General features: G+C 42.4%; 1 protein-coding gene across 3 annotated transcripts in view; it reads right to left on the reverse strand.

Moving 5' to 3' along the window:
* Positions 1–17,021, reverse strand: part of trappc9 (trafficking protein particle complex subunit 9) — a 241,169-nt gene that overhangs the window by 151,685 nt on the left and 72,463 nt on the right. For all 3 annotated transcript variants that reach the window (XR_012051061.1, XM_072915618.1, XM_072915617.1), the window contains one exon: positions 7,545–7,697. Coding sequence is in view for 2 of the 3 variants with exons in the window: in XM_072915618.1 (XP_072771719.1) it covers positions 7,545–7,697 (153 nt within the window). In the remaining variant the exon portion in view is untranslated. The remainder of the gene's footprint in view (positions 1–7,544; positions 7,698–17,021) is intronic.

A 17,021-nucleotide genomic window follows, 5' to 3' on the forward strand; every position in this document is an offset into this window, starting at 1 on the left:
AAACAGCAATGTTGTGACACTTTTAAACAGGACAATACTGCCATCTAGTGAACATGCATATGTGACCCACCCATAATGTGTCACATTTTTGTGTTGATTTATTTATTTTATTTTGTGGTTTGAATTCGTTTTTGGAGCTGTCATTACACATTTATCAGTATTCACATTGGTCAGTAGGGGGCAGTAGGGCGTTTCTTCCCAATTGAATGCTATCACCTGCAGACCGGAAGTGTCTTGTCATTCTGATGAGAGCGACCAGTCTGTGAACAATTGAAACACTTTTTCCCTCCAGTATAACAGGTTAGTTTTGGTGAATCAACTCACTGAATAATATCCATGTGATCTTTTTAAGTTTAAGTACACATTCTGATGGTGGAGCCTAACTCTAAAGTGTTTGTGAGTTGTAGTTTGTATTTGTGAATGAATCCAGTGCACAGCTGCAGTAATCAATACAAAAAGGCGACGTGAGTGCGCAATGTTTATATAGGAACTTCTGATCCTAATTCAGACTCCCAAATTAGAGCTCCCGTTTTCTTATTGATTTTATAATGTATATTTGTATAATGTGTGTGTTCTGAAATAGTGACAGAGAATAGAACAAGGATGGACAATTCAACCCTTAACTCAACAATGAGTAGATGAGTGTTATGTGTGTGTGTGTGTATATGTGTAAATAAATGGAACACTGAAATTCAAGTATTTCTTTTATTTATTTATATATATATATATATATATATATATATATATATATATATATATATATGTAATAAAAAATATATATATAGCTAGAATTAACTGAAAGTCTAGTATTTCTTATATATATATATATATATATCTTAACCACACCCCCGACCACGCCCCCCGCCCCACCCCCGACCACGCCCCCCACCCCCCACCTCCCGAAATCGGAGGTCTCAAGGTTGGCAAGTATGGTATATGAATATACTTTGTTTGCTTACCTTTACAGTAACTTCATTGGTGTTCAGTTTGTTCTTTCTTTACTTTTTGTATTCATTTCTTTTATGTTTGGAATGCTGCTTATTGCACAGGTGGTAGGGCCATAGAAGCTCAGCTTTGAATGTTGCTTATTGCACAGGTGGTAGGGCCACAGAAGCTCAGCTTTGAATGTTGCTTATTGCACAGGTGGTAGGGCCACAGAAGCTCAGCTTTGAATGTTGCTTATTGCACAGGTGGTAGGGCCATAGAAGCTCAGCTTTGAATGTTGCTTATTGCACAGGTGGTAGGGCCATAGAAGCTCAGCTTTGAATGTTGCTTATTGCACAGGTGGTAGGGCCACAGAAGCTTAGCTTTGAATGTTGCTTATTGCACAGGTGATAGGGCTATAGAAGCTCAGCTTTGAATGGTGCTTATTGCACAGGTGGTAGGGCCATAGAAGCTCAGCTTTGAATGTTGCTTATTGCACAGGTGGTAGGGCCATAGAAGCTCAGCTTTGAATGTTGCTTATTGCACAAGTGGTAGGGCCATAGAAGCTCAGCGTTGAATGTTGCTTATTGCACAGGTGGTAGGGCCACAGAAGCTCAGCTTTGAATGCTGCTTATTGCACAGGTGGTAGGGCCACAGAAGCTTAGCTTTGAATGTTGCTTATTGCACAGGTGGTAGGGCCATAGAAGCTCAGCTTTGAATGTTGCTTATTGCACAGGTGGTAGGGCCATAGAAGCTCAGCTTTGAATGTTGCTTATTGCACAAGTGGTAGGGCCATAGAAGCTCAGCGTTGAATGTTGCTTATTGCACAGGTGGTAGGGCCACAGAAGCTCAGCTTTGAATGCTGCTTATTGCACAGGTGGTAGGGCCACAGAAGCTTAGCTTTGAATGTTGCTTATTGCACAGGTGGTAGGGCCATAGAAGCTCAGCTTTGAATGTTGCTTATTGCACAGGTGATAGGGCTATAGAAGCTCAGCTTTGAATGCTGATTATTGCACAGGTGGTAGGGCCATAGAAGCTCAGCTTTGAATGTTGCTTATTGCACAGGTGGTAGGGCCATAGAAGCTCAGCTTTGAATGTTGCTTATTGCACAGGTGGTAGGGCCATAGAAGCTCAGCGTTGAATGTTGCTTATTGCACAGGTGGTAGGGCCATAGAAGCTCAGCGTTGAATGTTGCTTATTGCACAGGTGGTAGGGCCACAGAAGCTTAGCTTTGAATGTTGCTTATTGCACAGGTGATAGGGCTATAGAAGCTCAGCTTTGAATGGTGCTTATTGCACAGGTGGTAGGGCCATAGAAGCTCAGCTTTGAATGCTGCTTATTGCACAGGTGGTAGGGCCATAGAAGCTCAGCTTTGAATGTTGCTTATTGCACAAGTGGTAGGGCCATAGAAGCTCAGCGTTGAATGTTGCTTATTGCACAGGTGGTAGGGCCACAGAAGCTCAGCTTTGAATGCTGCTTATTGCACAGGTGGTAGGGCCATAGAAGCTCAGCTTTGAATGTTGCTTATTGCACAGGTGATAGGGCTATAGAAGCTCAGCTTTGAATGCTGATTATTGCACAGGTGGTAGGGCCATAGAAGCTCAGCTTTGAATGTTGCTTATTGCACAGGTGGTAGGGCCATAGAAGCTCAGCTTTGAATGTTGCTTATTGCACAGGTGGTAGGGCTATAGAAGCTCAGCTTTGAATGCTGCTTATTGCACAGGTGGTAGGGCCATAGAAGCTCAGCGTTGAATGTTGCTTATTGCACAGGTGGTAGGGCCATAGAAGCTCAGCTTCTTTTGGACGGTTGATCACTTCAGGAAAAACGTGTGCTTGTCAAGTTTTAACTTACATGAATTCATTGATTGAGTTGTTCTTTTCCATCTCTAATTGAAAGGATTGGTTACTTAGATATCTGCCAAACTAAATTCCAACATTTAGGAAGGGCAGAATAATAAAAGAGGGTTTACAAAGTGGCTGCTGGTTGCAGGAGCTCTATGCTCTTCTGTTTCCTCCTTTGAGTTCTTGGTGTTTCCCTCATGTGATTCTTGCCTTTCTGTTCTGTATTTCGGTGTTTTTGGTGAACTCTTGGATCTACTTGGAGGGAGCCTTTAGAAAATGGCCATGTTTGCACCGCACACCAAGCTGCTGTCTCTCTGCCTCACCGGAGTCGGCGTGGAGAGACTGGAGGAAGCGACGCGGGCTGCAAAACTGGTGTCGGAGCTGAATGAGCATGAGTCGGACACTTGGGTCTCTCCAGACGGATTCTTGTCCATCCGTGCAGACTGGACATTGGCCTGGGGCTAGTGGGTCAGCTCTCTTGGCGCTGTGTTTTTGTCTTGTTTGTCCGTGCAATTTTATGTGTTACATATTGCTCATTTGGGTTTTTTTTCTTGTGTTTTACTGTTGTAGCTGTATGTAGAAATGGCGTTGCTGAAGTGGCAGCTTGTTGCTATTTTAACATCTTCTATGTCCGTTGTGTTGTTTCATGTTTCTCTCTTGTTTTCGTGTTTTACCTTATGTTTGTCTGCCTATATCCCCAACACGATATAGGTAGACAAAATAACATGTCTTTCGATATATGTATAACACATTTTCAGCCTTTAGAAACAAAATACAGAGCCTATTATGCAAAATGATGCTGCAAGATTCATGAAGAAATGAGTAAACAATAGTTTTTTCTGGATCTATTCACCAATCAGGCTCTGCCCCAAGTGCAGCCTGAGGAAGGTTATTCCATTCCATTTTCTCATTTGTACACGTCTGTCCCTTGCAGCTACACCGCAGCTTTACAGCAAGTATTATGGTGAAGCCAAATGACGTCCAAGCCACCTATGTTTGAATGTGATTAACCGGGTTTAGTTTTGAGTGAACACAAATTGAAACAGGCCAAAAAGAGGTCCCACAATGCCGCTCGACTGCCAGGAAAATCTCTCTACATTTTGCAGCAGATCAGAGGGTTTTGTGTTTTTTCTCCCCCTCCTTTTGTATATGTGGTGTGTGTGATGACATTCACACACCGGTGCACCACTGGTGAAGCATTTGATTTCACCCAGCAATGATTGCTTTGGCTGGTGTTGGAAATGGCAGCGGGGGATGGGGAGAAAATGCACGTCTTATTCAAATTCAACCATGTGACCACCTTCATTATAAAATGAAAGGATATTTAAGGAGTAAGACCTCCATAGTTCAGCGGAGCAATAATAATGTGATTAGCTTAGCAGTGTCAAATTGCAAGCAGCATCACCATAACAACGACATCCGCAGCCTCCATTTAGGAAGTGATGTGCCTTATCTCCTTTATTCAGGGCCTCCATTATTGGCGGGCTAATTAAAAGAGTGGAATAGTATCATTTAAATGACCTCATGAACGCAGATAAACATGCGCTGCCGCTTGTGTTTACCCTGTCAGTCAACCGCACAGCGGTCCACATGGTGCTGGCTTAATATTCATGGCAGCAGCACAGGTTCAACAGTCAGAGAATAAAGAGTTTCAACTTGAAAAGTACTCCAGTAGAAACGCTAAACAGGTAAGAGAAGAAGGTCGGATTTGCACTTTTTTGGGGGAATACAAATGAGCGCAAGCTAAAATCCTGGAGAAGAAATAGCAGTTCCTGAATGTGAAATATGTCTGCTCCACTTCATTGCAAAGTCACTTTTTAGTGTAGTTTCCACAAATCATGTCTACGTTACACTTTTTACATTTAGCAATATAGTTGTAATTAGGAACTCATTAAGACTTTCACATACAGTGGAACTTCTACATTTCAACACATTTTCTCTAAATGATAATTGCATTGTTTTGACCCAAATATATTCTAGGGTCTATACATTAATACAAGCTAATCAATCAAATTAATATACAGTACAGACCAAAAGTTTGGACACACCTTCTCATTCAATGTGTTTTCTTTATTACCATTGTAGATTGTCACATCAAAACTTAAACTTACTTCACAAAAAAAGGTAAAATAACTGAAAACATGTTTTATATTCTAGTTTCTTCAAAGTAGCCACCCTTTGCACACTCTTGGCATTCTCTCCATGAGCTTCAAGAGGTAGTCACCTGAAATGGTTTTCACTTCACAGGTGTCATAGTTTTGATGTGACAATCTACAATGTAAATAGTCATGGTAATAAAGAAAACACATTGAATGAGAAGGTGTGTCCAAACTTTTGGCCTGTACTATATATATATATATATATATATATATATATATATATATATATATATATATATATATATATATATGTCTTAATAAGGTTATCCAAAAAATAGTGCTCGATACCGTAGTAGAGCGCAATATATGTATGTGTGGGGAAAAAAAATCACAAGACTATTTCATCTCTACAGGCCTGTTTCATGAGGGGGGGTACCCTCAATCATCAGGAGATTTTAATGGGAGCATTCACATACCATGGTTTATATAGGGCACAGAGTGGGTGGGTACAGGCTGGCCTAGGGGCGTGGTGATTGGCTCATGTGTTACCTAGGAGGTGTTTCCGTCTATGGCGGCATGCTGTTACAATTTCGCTGCGCTTGTTGAGGGATGACAGGTCTGGACGGTAAATAATAAACAGTTTCTCTTTCAAGCATAGGTTGCATCTTTTATTGCCACTATTGTAAGGTGTGCTGGATGCAAGAATTTGCCATGTTATTGAATATTCAACATTATTGTCTTTGAGGTCCCAAATGTGTTTGCTGAGTTCTGTGGTATTCCGCAGGTTTTGGTTCCTGAAAGAAGCCTTGTGATTGTTCCATCTGGTTTTAAACTCTCCCTCGGTTAATCCTACATATGTGTCGGATGTGTTAATGTCCTTGCGTGTTACCTTAGATTGGTAGACAACTGATGTTTGTAAGCACCCCCCGTTGAGAGGGCAATCAGGTTTCTTTCGGCAGTTGCAGCCTTTATGGTTTTGGAGTCGCTCTGTCCAGGGGCCGACGGCTCATTTGCAATTGTTTTGTTGTGGTTTGAGATAATTTGTCGTATATTGTTCATACAGCTGTAGCTCAATTTAATGTTGTTCTTGTTGAATACTTTTCTTAGGGTGTTGTCTTTGGGAAAGTGTTTGTCAATCAGATTGAGGAATTTGTGTCCAATGTTAGTTGAGACGTTTTTGCTGTATGGGGGGTTGTACCAGATGATGTCGTTTCGTTTTCTGTTTCGCAAGGACATTAACACATCCGACACATATGTAGGATTAACCGAGGAAGAGTTCAAAACCAGATGGAACAATCACAAGGCTTCTTTCAGGAACCAAAACCTGCGGAACACCACAGAACTCAGCAAACACATTTGGGACCTCAAAGACAATAATGTTGAATATTCAATAACATGGCAAATTCTTGCATCCAGCACACCTTACAATAGTGGTAATAAAAGATGCAACCTATGCTTGAAAGAGAAACTGTTTATTATTTACCGTCCAGACCTGTCATCCCTCAACAAGCGCAGCGAAATTGTAACAGCATGCCGCCATAGACGGAAACACCTCCTAGGTAACACATGAGCCAATCACCACGCCCCTACGCCAGCCTGTACCCACCCACTCTGTGCCCTATATAAACCATGGTATGTGAATGCTCCCATTAAAATCTCCTGTGATTGAGGGAACCCCCTCATGAAACAGGCCTGTAGAGATGAAATAGTCTTGTGATTTTTTTTCCCACACATACATATATTGCGCTCTACTACGGTATCGAGCACTATTTTTTGGATAACCTTATTAAGACATATATATATATATATATATATATAAGCTCATTATTGGATACTTTCTAATACTCTTCTGCCTTGGAGACGTTGTAGGTGTAAGTAATATGCAACTATGATTATTTGTTGCTTGTGCTGTTTGTTCAATGATTATTACCTACTGTATGTCTAGTGTCGGAGGCAGATATTTACATATATCCGAATTTAAGTGTTACTTCTTTTCTTTCATAGTCATATTTGAAAACAGCTCGTGTTTTTCCATTTGTTCTCTTTCTGTTTGTCTGCAAGTAAACTGTGTGTGTTAACCTTGAAGCTTTGGAATGTTAGAAAGAGCGATAGTGGGCATTTGTTTTGGCTAGAGAGACATGACTGCCAGGGACTTAAGAGGGGAGAGGGTTTGGTCGGGGGGGACAGACCATCTTAGCGGGGCGATTGAATGTTCTATGCTGGACTGGTCTTAATGTATATCTGCAAAGCTTTGCAAATATATTACAAAATACCTATTCTGTCTCTGGTGGTTTTTCAACTCAGCTTTAAGTGTCGTAAAGAGCTTGGGAGCGACTTGTGACTTGAATTCCCTGCGAGGAACAACTGGTCCAAAACACAACACTAGCTTGTGTGCTTCACTGTTGTGTAGCTGCAAGCTGTTAGTAGCCTAGAGCATGTTTACCTTGAGTAAAATAGAAGAAAAGAGCAACCTTGACGACGACGAGTACGAACCTTCATCTTCCAGGATGTGTGGCCTCATTGTGTACTTGGTATTGTTATGCACTGATGTGTGCTGCTTTACCAACTCACCAAAATAACATTCCTTTTGCACATAAGGACCAAGCTAGAAGGGTTGTTGAGCACATTCCACCCATGTATTTCCAATGTGAGCATTTGAAGGACTTGAGACTGACTCACCGTCGTTGAGGTCCTGCAACAGACTCTCCTGGCCCGAGAAGTCCAGTTTGACATGAATGTCCACCACCAGCGAGACCGCTTGGCCGGGCTTGAGGGGCATGTGAGAGAAGGCGTCCTCCAGACTCCAGCGCAGGAAGTCCCCAAACACTTTCTCTGCACACAAACAAAACAACACATTTCATACACTGCTGCTCAAATCATATGAAAGTATTATTGTAGCAACATTTTGTGTAAAGGCATATCTCAATCTGTTATCCAATTCATCTACTCATGTTTGTGTATCTGTGTGTAATCACATCTGCCTTCATGTCCAACCAATTGAATTTAACTCAAGGATGATCAGTTCAAACAGGATTCACCTGAACTCACTTTTGGGCTTCATGGCAAAGGCTGTCAATACTTACTGTATGTACATGTCATTTATTTGGTTTTGAATACATCTGCCGACAATCTCAAGAAAACTCTAGAAAAAAAACTAGTGAAAATAAAATGTTTTAGGACCTCACATCAAAGTTGTACAACTTTTGTGTGACTGCTCACCCACAGACACACTTCAAGTAAAACTGCCAGAGCCAAAATACAGAATCATTTGGTTCGGAAATTGTTGACTTTGATTGCACAAAATCCTTGAAATTGCCACAACTGCACCAGTACTGAGAGCGACTAGAGTGTTTATTTCCGTAAACACTGCAGTGCATGCAACGTCATGCGGGTCAGATTGCATTCACATTAGAAATGGTTTTTTGTTTTTTTTAATAAATCCGAATTGGACTGCAGTGTGAACATAGTCCTTGTAATACATTTAAAAATGAGAAATAAGTTCCACAACACATTTTGAAAATGATAACAGAAATGCTAGCTTGGGTTGTAGTGTCTGAGGCTCAGAATTCTGAGGTTTAGTAAACGCAAACTTGCTCGCTGTCATTGGTGCATAACCAGGAAGTGGGATCTGAGCAGAGGATGTCGTTGTGGCTTGTGCAGCCCTTTGAGACACTGGTGATTTAGGGCTATATATATAAACATTGATTGATTGATTGATTGAAGTGCTGTGTTGCGGTTGTGGCTAGCGCTGTGGCGCGCTCAGGCCAGCAAAAAAAGTTTCAAAAGAGCATCCGACTGTTTGTTCTTCTGTCTGGACCCTTGTCATGTAGGCCAGACCGTAAATTTCATCTCCGTAATATCGCTAAAATTCGTTCCATTTTGTCCACTAGCAACGCTGAGATCATTATTCATGCGTTCGTTACGTCTCGTCTCGACTACTGTAACGTATTATTTTGGGGTCTCCCTATGTCTAGCATTAAAAGACTACAGTTGGTACAAAATGCGGCTGCTAGACTTTTGACAAGAACAAGAAAGTTTGATCATATTATTATATTAATATATTATTACGCCTACACTGGCTCACCTGCACTGGCTTCCTGTGCACTTAAGATGTGACTTTAAGGTTTTACTACTTACGTATAAAATACTACACGGTCTAGCTCCGTCCTATCTTGTCGATTGCATTGTACCATATGTCCCGGCAAGAAATCTGCCTTCAAAGAACTCTGGCTTATTAGTGATTCCCAGAGCCCAAAAAAAGTCTGCGGGCTATAGAGCGTTTTCTATTGGGGCTCCAGTACTATGGAATGCCCTCCCAGTAACAGTTAGAGATGCTACCTCAGTAGAAGCATTAAGTCCCATCTTAAAACTCATTTGTATACTCTAGCCTTTAAATAGACCCCCTTTTTCGACCAGTTGATCTGCCGTTTCTTTTCCTTTCTCCTCTGCTCCCCTATCCCTTGTGGAGGGAGACACACAGGTCCGGTGGCCATGGATGAAGTGCTGGCTGTCCAGAGTCGAGACCCGGGGTGGACCGCTCGCCTGTGCATCGGTTGGGAACATCTCTGCGCTGCTGACCCGTCTCCGCTCGGGATGGTGTCCTGCTGGCCCCACTATGGACTGGACTCTTACTATTATGTTGGATCCACTATGGACTGGACTCTCACAATATTATGTCAGACCCACTCGACATCCATTGCATTTGGTCTCCCCTAGAGGGGGGGGGGTTACCCACATATGCGGTCCTCTCCAAGGTTTCTCATAGTAATTCACATCGACGTCCCACTGGGGTGAGTTTTTCCTTGCCCTTATGTGGGCTTTGTACCGAGGATGTCGTTGTGGCTTGTGCAGCCCTTTGAGACACTTGTGATTTAGGGCTATATAAATAAACATTGATTGACTGAAACACACAGGTCTGGCTAGAAGAACAACACATTGCCTAAGACCGTAGTCTGGGCACCAGTGTCATTATGGAACCAGGTTTTAGCCAGACTTTGGATGCCATATAACAATTGAAATGCATGTTCCTTTTCAATAAATGGTGATATTTGGAGATTCAAAGCGTGGTAATGTCAAAGCACAACCTGTCGGGTGATTAGAAGAAAGTGTCAGATGCATCATCACCTGAATCCAACAGTCCTGCTCCTCAGGATAGCAGCAACAGGCCAGCATATTTGAGGAAAGTCTGCCAGTACACATCACTGAGCCAAAGCCTTTTTAATGGCATTGCATTTTTTCTCAACGGCAGCCCACTTTACATATTCATAAAGGCAGTGAATTAAAGGGAGAAATTGGGGAGCTGAGAGAGAAATAGGACTGCAGAGTCACGGATGACGTTATTGTCACGCACACAAACTGCCAGCAACAATGACTTTACTCAAATCCATCTTTGATGGCTGCTTTCATCTTCTTTTTTTTTTACTTCCCAGGCTTAGAAACTACAATTTGTGATCTATTTCAGAGGGAACATGAGATTATCTCGATTGCAAAGTAGATGCAATTTTCACACCGTGACAATTTGACTTGAAAAACATTCTATAAAAGTAATTGTGAATATTATTGTGCAGGGAGGACGTCTGTAGCTTTAATGCTAATGTTTGTCTCACTTAGTGTGCACTTCAAATATACACAATGATACAACTAAAAGCTTGGCAGAGAGTCAGGTTGTATTTTAAGATGTGTAGCAAAACCAAAAGTACCGTATTTTCCGCACTATAAGGCGCACCTAAAAACCACAAATTTTCTCAAAAGCTGACAGTGCGCCTTATAACCCGGTGCGCTTTATATATGGATTAATATTAAGATTCATTTTCATAAAGTTTCGGTCTCGCAACTACGGTAAACAGCCGCCATCTTTTTTCCCCGTAGAAGAGGAAGTGCTTCTTCTTCTACGCAAGCAACCGCCAAGGTAAGCACCCGCCCCCATAGAACAGGAAGCGCTTCTTCTTCTACTGTAAGCAACCACCCGCCCGCGTAGAAGAAGAAGAAGAAGCGCGCGGATATTACGTTTCATTTCCTTTGTGTGTTTACATCTGTAAAGACCACAAAATGGCTCCTACTAAGCGACAGGTTTCCGGTTCATGAAAAGACGCAATCTCTCCATCCGCACACAAACTACTATTTCACAGCAACTGCCTAAAGACTTTCAAGAAAAGCTGGCTACTTTCCGTGCATATTGTAAAAACAAGATAGCTGAAAAAAAGATCCGGCCAGAGAACATTATCAACATGGACGATGTTCCACTGACTTTTGATATTCCTGTGAACCGCACTGTGGATACAACGGGAGCACGTACGGTGAATATTCGCACCACAGGGAATGAGAAGTCATCCTTCACTGTGGTTCTAGCTTGCCATGCTAATGGCCAGAAACTTCCACCCATGGTGATATTCAAAAGGAAGACCTTGCCAAAAGAGACCTTTTCATCATAAAAGCTAACTCGAAGGGATGGATGAAGAAAAGATGAGCGAGTGGTTAAGGTAAGTTTAAGTTTACGCGAAGAGGCCGGGTGGCTTTTTTCACGCAGCCCCGTCCATGTTGATATACGATTCCATGCGCACCCACATCACGCTGGTTTTAATATATTATTAAAGTTTGACTGACCTATTTGACTGTCTTTTTGACATTCCTTTAGCGCAGTTAGATGCGGCTTACAACACCGGGCGGCTTTTAGGTGGACAAAGTTTTGAAATATGCCGTTCATTGAAGGCGCGGCTTATAACCCAGGGCGCCTTATGGTGCGGAAAATACGGTAACTGAGAAAGGGAATGATGTCCCAAATTGGTGAAGTAGATGTGATAGATTCCACATAGTACTATTAGAACTACTACTTGTACCATGTCCCATACAACACCGATATGGAAGATGGCCGATATTAATCTGATACGATATCAGGAACCATACACACTTTTAAATTGTTGTAGTGTGGAATGTTAGAAAAGGTGAAAAGAGTCAAACGGAGACACACACCTCATGACAGGTTTATACTTTTGAGGTGGAGCGTTAATTTGTTTTGGGCGACACCTAGTGGTCACAATAATTTATGACGTTAAGTTCATGGGGCAGCAAGTTGAATGATGCGGACACGTTTGTTACTGGATACGTTCTAATACACTTCAGCCTTGGAGACTTTGTATGTGTAATTATTTTGTTTGTATTGACACGTCCTGTTTGTTAAACACTGCAATATTGTTTCAGCACACTGCGAAAAAAGATCTTTAAAAGTAGTATAAAAGTAAATAATATAAAAAGACTAGATTTTACTAAAAAAAAAAAAGAACATCCTAAATTAAGATTTGTATAACTAGAAAGTCTTGTTCACGAGTGAGGGAAGAGTGGATGGTGAGATGGACAGGCGGATCGGTGCGGCATCTTCAGTAATGTGGACGCTGTATCGATCCGTTGTGGTGAAGAAGGAGCTGAGCCGGAAGGCAAAGCTCTCAATTTACCGGTCGATCTACGTTCCCATCCTCACCTATGGTCATGAGCTTTGGGTTATGACCGAAAGGACAAGATCACGGGTACAAGCGGCCCAAATGAGTTTGGGTCTCTCCCTTAGAGATAGGGTGAGAAGCTCTGTCATCCGGGGGGAGCTCAAAGTAAAGCTGCTGCTCCTCCACATGGAGAGGAGCCAGATGAGGTGGTTCGGGCGTCTGGTCAGGATGCCACCCGATCACCTCCCTTGGGAGGTGTTTAGGGCACGTCCGACCGGTAGGAGGCCATGGGGAAGACCCAGGACACGTTGGGAAGACTACGTCTCCCGGCTGGCCTGGGAACGCCTCGGGATCCCCCGGGAGGAGCTGGACCAAGTGGCTGGGGAGAGGGAAGTCTGGGCTTCCCTGCTTAGGCTGCTGCCCCCGCGACCCGACCTCGGATAAGCGGAAGAAGATGGATGGATGGATAACTAGAAAGTAGCAGGACTTTTAAGATAATAATAAGTGTTGTATTCCAACATTGAGCATGAATCAACTTGCAATTCTTAAATGAAGCGTCCTTGGAATTACATGACACAAATATAAGTAAATGGCTCTTAAAACTAGGGACATTTCGAGAAAATGTTTCATTGCAAATAATATGCCGTGAATTATCACGTATGTCTGCTGTTGTGCTATTGTAGGCTTAGCTGCTAGCTCCTATAGCCTAGCATGTTTACCTTTTGTAAATGTAAAACAGAATACATTGTGTTATTATTGGAGGACATTTAGATGTTAACTGGCTCTCCTGGTATTATCGGAACTTATATCGGCCATTTTTCACTCAAGCCGATATCACCCGATATCAACACTGGATCGGGGCGCCTCCATGAAAACATCCTTAGTCAGAAGACCACGGCCAGCTATGAGAAGGCAATATTCATTTTGCTGACTGGAAAGTTGTCAGGGTGGCAGAGATCTTTTGTTCCCCGTGTCTTCCAATGGTCGCACAGACTTCAGAGTGGCCCCGGTGGCAGGTTGGAAGCAGACTTCAGAGTGGCCCGGGATGAGCACATGGTGGTGTGATGAGGCAGAGCGCAGCAGACTAGAAAGCTGACCTTTAATTGGTCATGCTCCACACGTCTGCCTCTTTATATTATCAGAAAGCAAATGGTAGAATTTCCCCGCCATGACCTGACAGGCTTTTCAGAAGGAGACAAGCAAGTGAAAATAACTTCCACTCATGGAAAAACTACCTAGGCCGCACTTTTAAGGTCATTCTAAAGCAATATTAGCAAAGTGAGTGCAGTTAACCTGCCACATAAAAGAATCATTTATAGCAGGCGAAGAGAAGACTCTGGCTAAAAATGGAAGGGAATTTTTCACACCGACTGAGAACCAAGGCCAAAAAAAAACAGGCGAGACTGTCAAATAATGACCAGCTTCTGCAAAGATGTGAGCAGGCAGGCAGGTGTGCAACTAAGATGTGAGCATGCAGGCAGGTGTGCAACTAAGATGTGAGCATGCAGGCAGGTGTGCAACTAAGATGTGAGCATGCAGGCAGGTGTGCAACTAAGATGTGAGCATGCAGGCAGGTGTGCGACTAAGATGTGAGCATGCACGCAGGTGTGCGACTAAGATGTGAGCATGCAGGCAGGTGTGCAACTAAGATGTGAGCATGCAGGCAGGTGCGCAACTAAGATGTGAGCATGCAGGCAGGTGTGCAACTAAGATGTGAGCATGCAGGCAGGTGTGTAAACTAAGATGTGAGCATGCAGGCAGGTGTGCAACTAAGATGTGAGCATGCAGGCAGGTGTGCAACTAAGATGTGAGCATGCAGGCAGGTGTGCAACTAAGATGTGAGCATGCAGGCAGGTGCGCAACTAAGATGTGAGCATGCAGGCAGGTGTGCAACTAAGATGTGAGCATGCAGGCAGGTGTGCAACTAAGATGTGAGCATGCAGGCAGGTGTGCAACTAAGATGTGAGCATGCAGGCGGGTGTGCAACTAAGATGTGAGCATGCAGGCTTGTGTGCAACTAAGATGTGAGCATGCAGGCAGGTGTGCAACTAAGATGTGAGCATGCGGGCAGGTGTGCAACTAAGATGTGAGCATGCAGGCAGGTGTGCAACTAAGATGTGAGCATGCGGGCAGGTGTGCAACTAAGATGTGAGCATGCAGGCAGGTGTGCAACTAAGATGTGAGCATGCAGGCAGGTGTGCAACTAAGATGTGAGCATGCAGGCAGGTGAATGTGTCTGGGACCGCTCATTCATCCCAAACCAAACAATGTGGATACGGTCACTTGAAGCAGTGACTAAAGTAGGAAGCTAAAGCTGGCAAGAAAAACACCTCCACATTTGTGTTGTTGTGAACAACATCATCCATGTAAAATCAGAAGACAACATCCTGCAGGCGCGCTCTCTTTTTATGTATTTATTTTTTAACAAAAAAAACAGCCTCTCGTTCTTTCTTTGCTCGTCAAGCTGAGAACAACAGCACAACACATGTGCCCCTTCACAATAATAGCCCAGTCTGACTGCACTAACAAAATAAAGGTTTTAAAAAGGTACCTTACTTATTGATACATTCACACAATATAATATGCTTTGCCCTTAAATACTGCTCAAAATTACGCCAACAAATGTGAGGATATTTGCATTTAATTAAGAAACATTTTATACAATTTTATTTGACACAAAAAGTGCACATTTTATGGTGGTAAAATAAGTGTAAAAGTTCAAAAGAAAATGGAATTAAAAACAATACCGAAAACTGAATGTTATTGTTTTTGAATATGTTCATTCACTTGTGCTTTATCTGTTACTAATTTATATATGTTATAATTTGTATTGATATGTTTTTTATTGAAAATGTTTTGTGCTTAAACTATTTTACTATAGCAATGGCAAAAGTGAAATACCCATCAGGATTGTTATTGATGATACACAAATAGAATATGTTCAACAAAATTCATTCTTAGGAGTGTTAATAGATGAAAATATCTCATATAAGTTACCTGAGGACAAAAGTTGCTAAATGTGTTGGTATGATGAGGAGATGATGTCATTTATTGAACAGCAATGCTCTGCTGTTATTGTATCATTCATTTATTATGTCATATTTCATCTATTGTGTTGAAGTCTGGGGAAGAAATTGTTATAAATCTCATCTCCAGCCTTTAGTCACTCTGCAGAAAAAGGCCATTAGGATTGTGTCCAATGTTCACTACAGACATCATTCAAATCCACTATTCATGGAGTTAAAGCAACTTCAACTGTACGATGTGATCAATTTTAAAACTGCTCAAATTATGTTTAAGGCATCCCAAAACTCTCTACCATCCAATATACAGAACCTACTCCAGGATAGAGATGCTCACCATAGTTACAGTCTAAGAGGAAACTACTAATTATATTTGCCTGAATTTAGAACAACTTTAAAATCAATGTGCATTTCAGTGCGTGGAGTCAGTCTGTGGAACAACTTAGGGGACGAGTTAAAAACCTGTTCTAACATGATTACATTTAAAAGACTGTTTAAAAAAGAAGTACTGAAGAAGTACAAGGAGGAAAGAGAGTGATGCCCTCAGCACAGAGCCATTGGAGAGAGGTGTGTGGTCAGAGAGTGTTTGGGCCTGTGTGTGTGTGTGTGTGTGTGTGTGTGTGTGTGTGTGTGTGTGTGTGTGTGTGTGTGTGTGTGTGTGTGTGTGTGTGTGTGTGTGTGTGTGTGTGTTTTGTCTCGTCTTGTCTCATAGTAACAGTGGTACTATTGTATTGTTAGTGTACAGGAGCTTTTCTTGTTTTTGTTTGTATAGTATTGTTCTTGTATTTTATTGTTTATGTTAAATGTGGAATGAGAGAGAGGGGTTGGGATATTATAAGCATTTGCTTCCTCCAACCCCTTTTCAAGCCTTGCATAAATGTCTCTGCCAAAATGTAAAAAAAAAAAAGTGTGTTGTATTGTGCAGGTTTGAAATAAATCATTCAATTGAATTCAAAAAGGTTAGTATAGTTAGTTCTCTTCTGTTTCTTCCCATCCATGTATCTGATTTCTCTTGTAATTGAAGTTATTACATATAAGTATTGTTGCATTTGAAACAATTGTAATGTTGATAATAGAGGTCATTATTATTCATTATCAACGGTGCTATTTGTATTACTCCATCAGTAGCGCAATAATCTTTATTGTCACTTCTGTGTTATTAATATTTACTTCTTTGATAGCATTTCTTGTAACATATTTGTACATATCCTATTTGCTGCTGTTGTCTCAATGTCTTATCCCCCTCTTCCATGCATCTTCTTCCGCTTATCCGAGGTCGGGTCGCGGGGGCAGCAGCCTAAGCAGAGAAGCCCAGACTTTTCTCTCCCCAGCCACTTGGTCCAGCTCCTCCCGGGGGATCCCGAGGCGTTCCCAGGCCAGCCGGGAGACATAGTCTTCCCAACGTGTCCTGGGTCTTCCCCGTGGCCTCCTACCGGTCGGACGTGCCCGAAACACCTCCCTAGGGAGGCGTTCAGGTGGCATTCTGACCAGATGCCCGAACCACCTCATCTGGCTCCTCTCCATGTGGAGGAGCAGCGGCTTTACTTTGAGCTCCCCCCGGATGGCAGAGCTTCTCACCCTATCTCTAAGGGAGAGACCCACCACCCGGCGGAGGAAACTCATTCCGGCCGCTTGTACCCGTGATCTTGTCCTTTCGGTCATGACCCAAAGCTCATGACCATAGGTAAGGATGGGAACGT

This window comes from Nerophis lumbriciformis, linkage group LG21 (genome assembly GCF_033978685.3).
Source record: "Nerophis lumbriciformis linkage group LG21, RoL_Nlum_v2.1, whole genome shotgun sequence".
NCBI lineage: Eukaryota > Metazoa > Chordata > Actinopteri > Syngnathiformes > Syngnathidae > Nerophis > Nerophis lumbriciformis.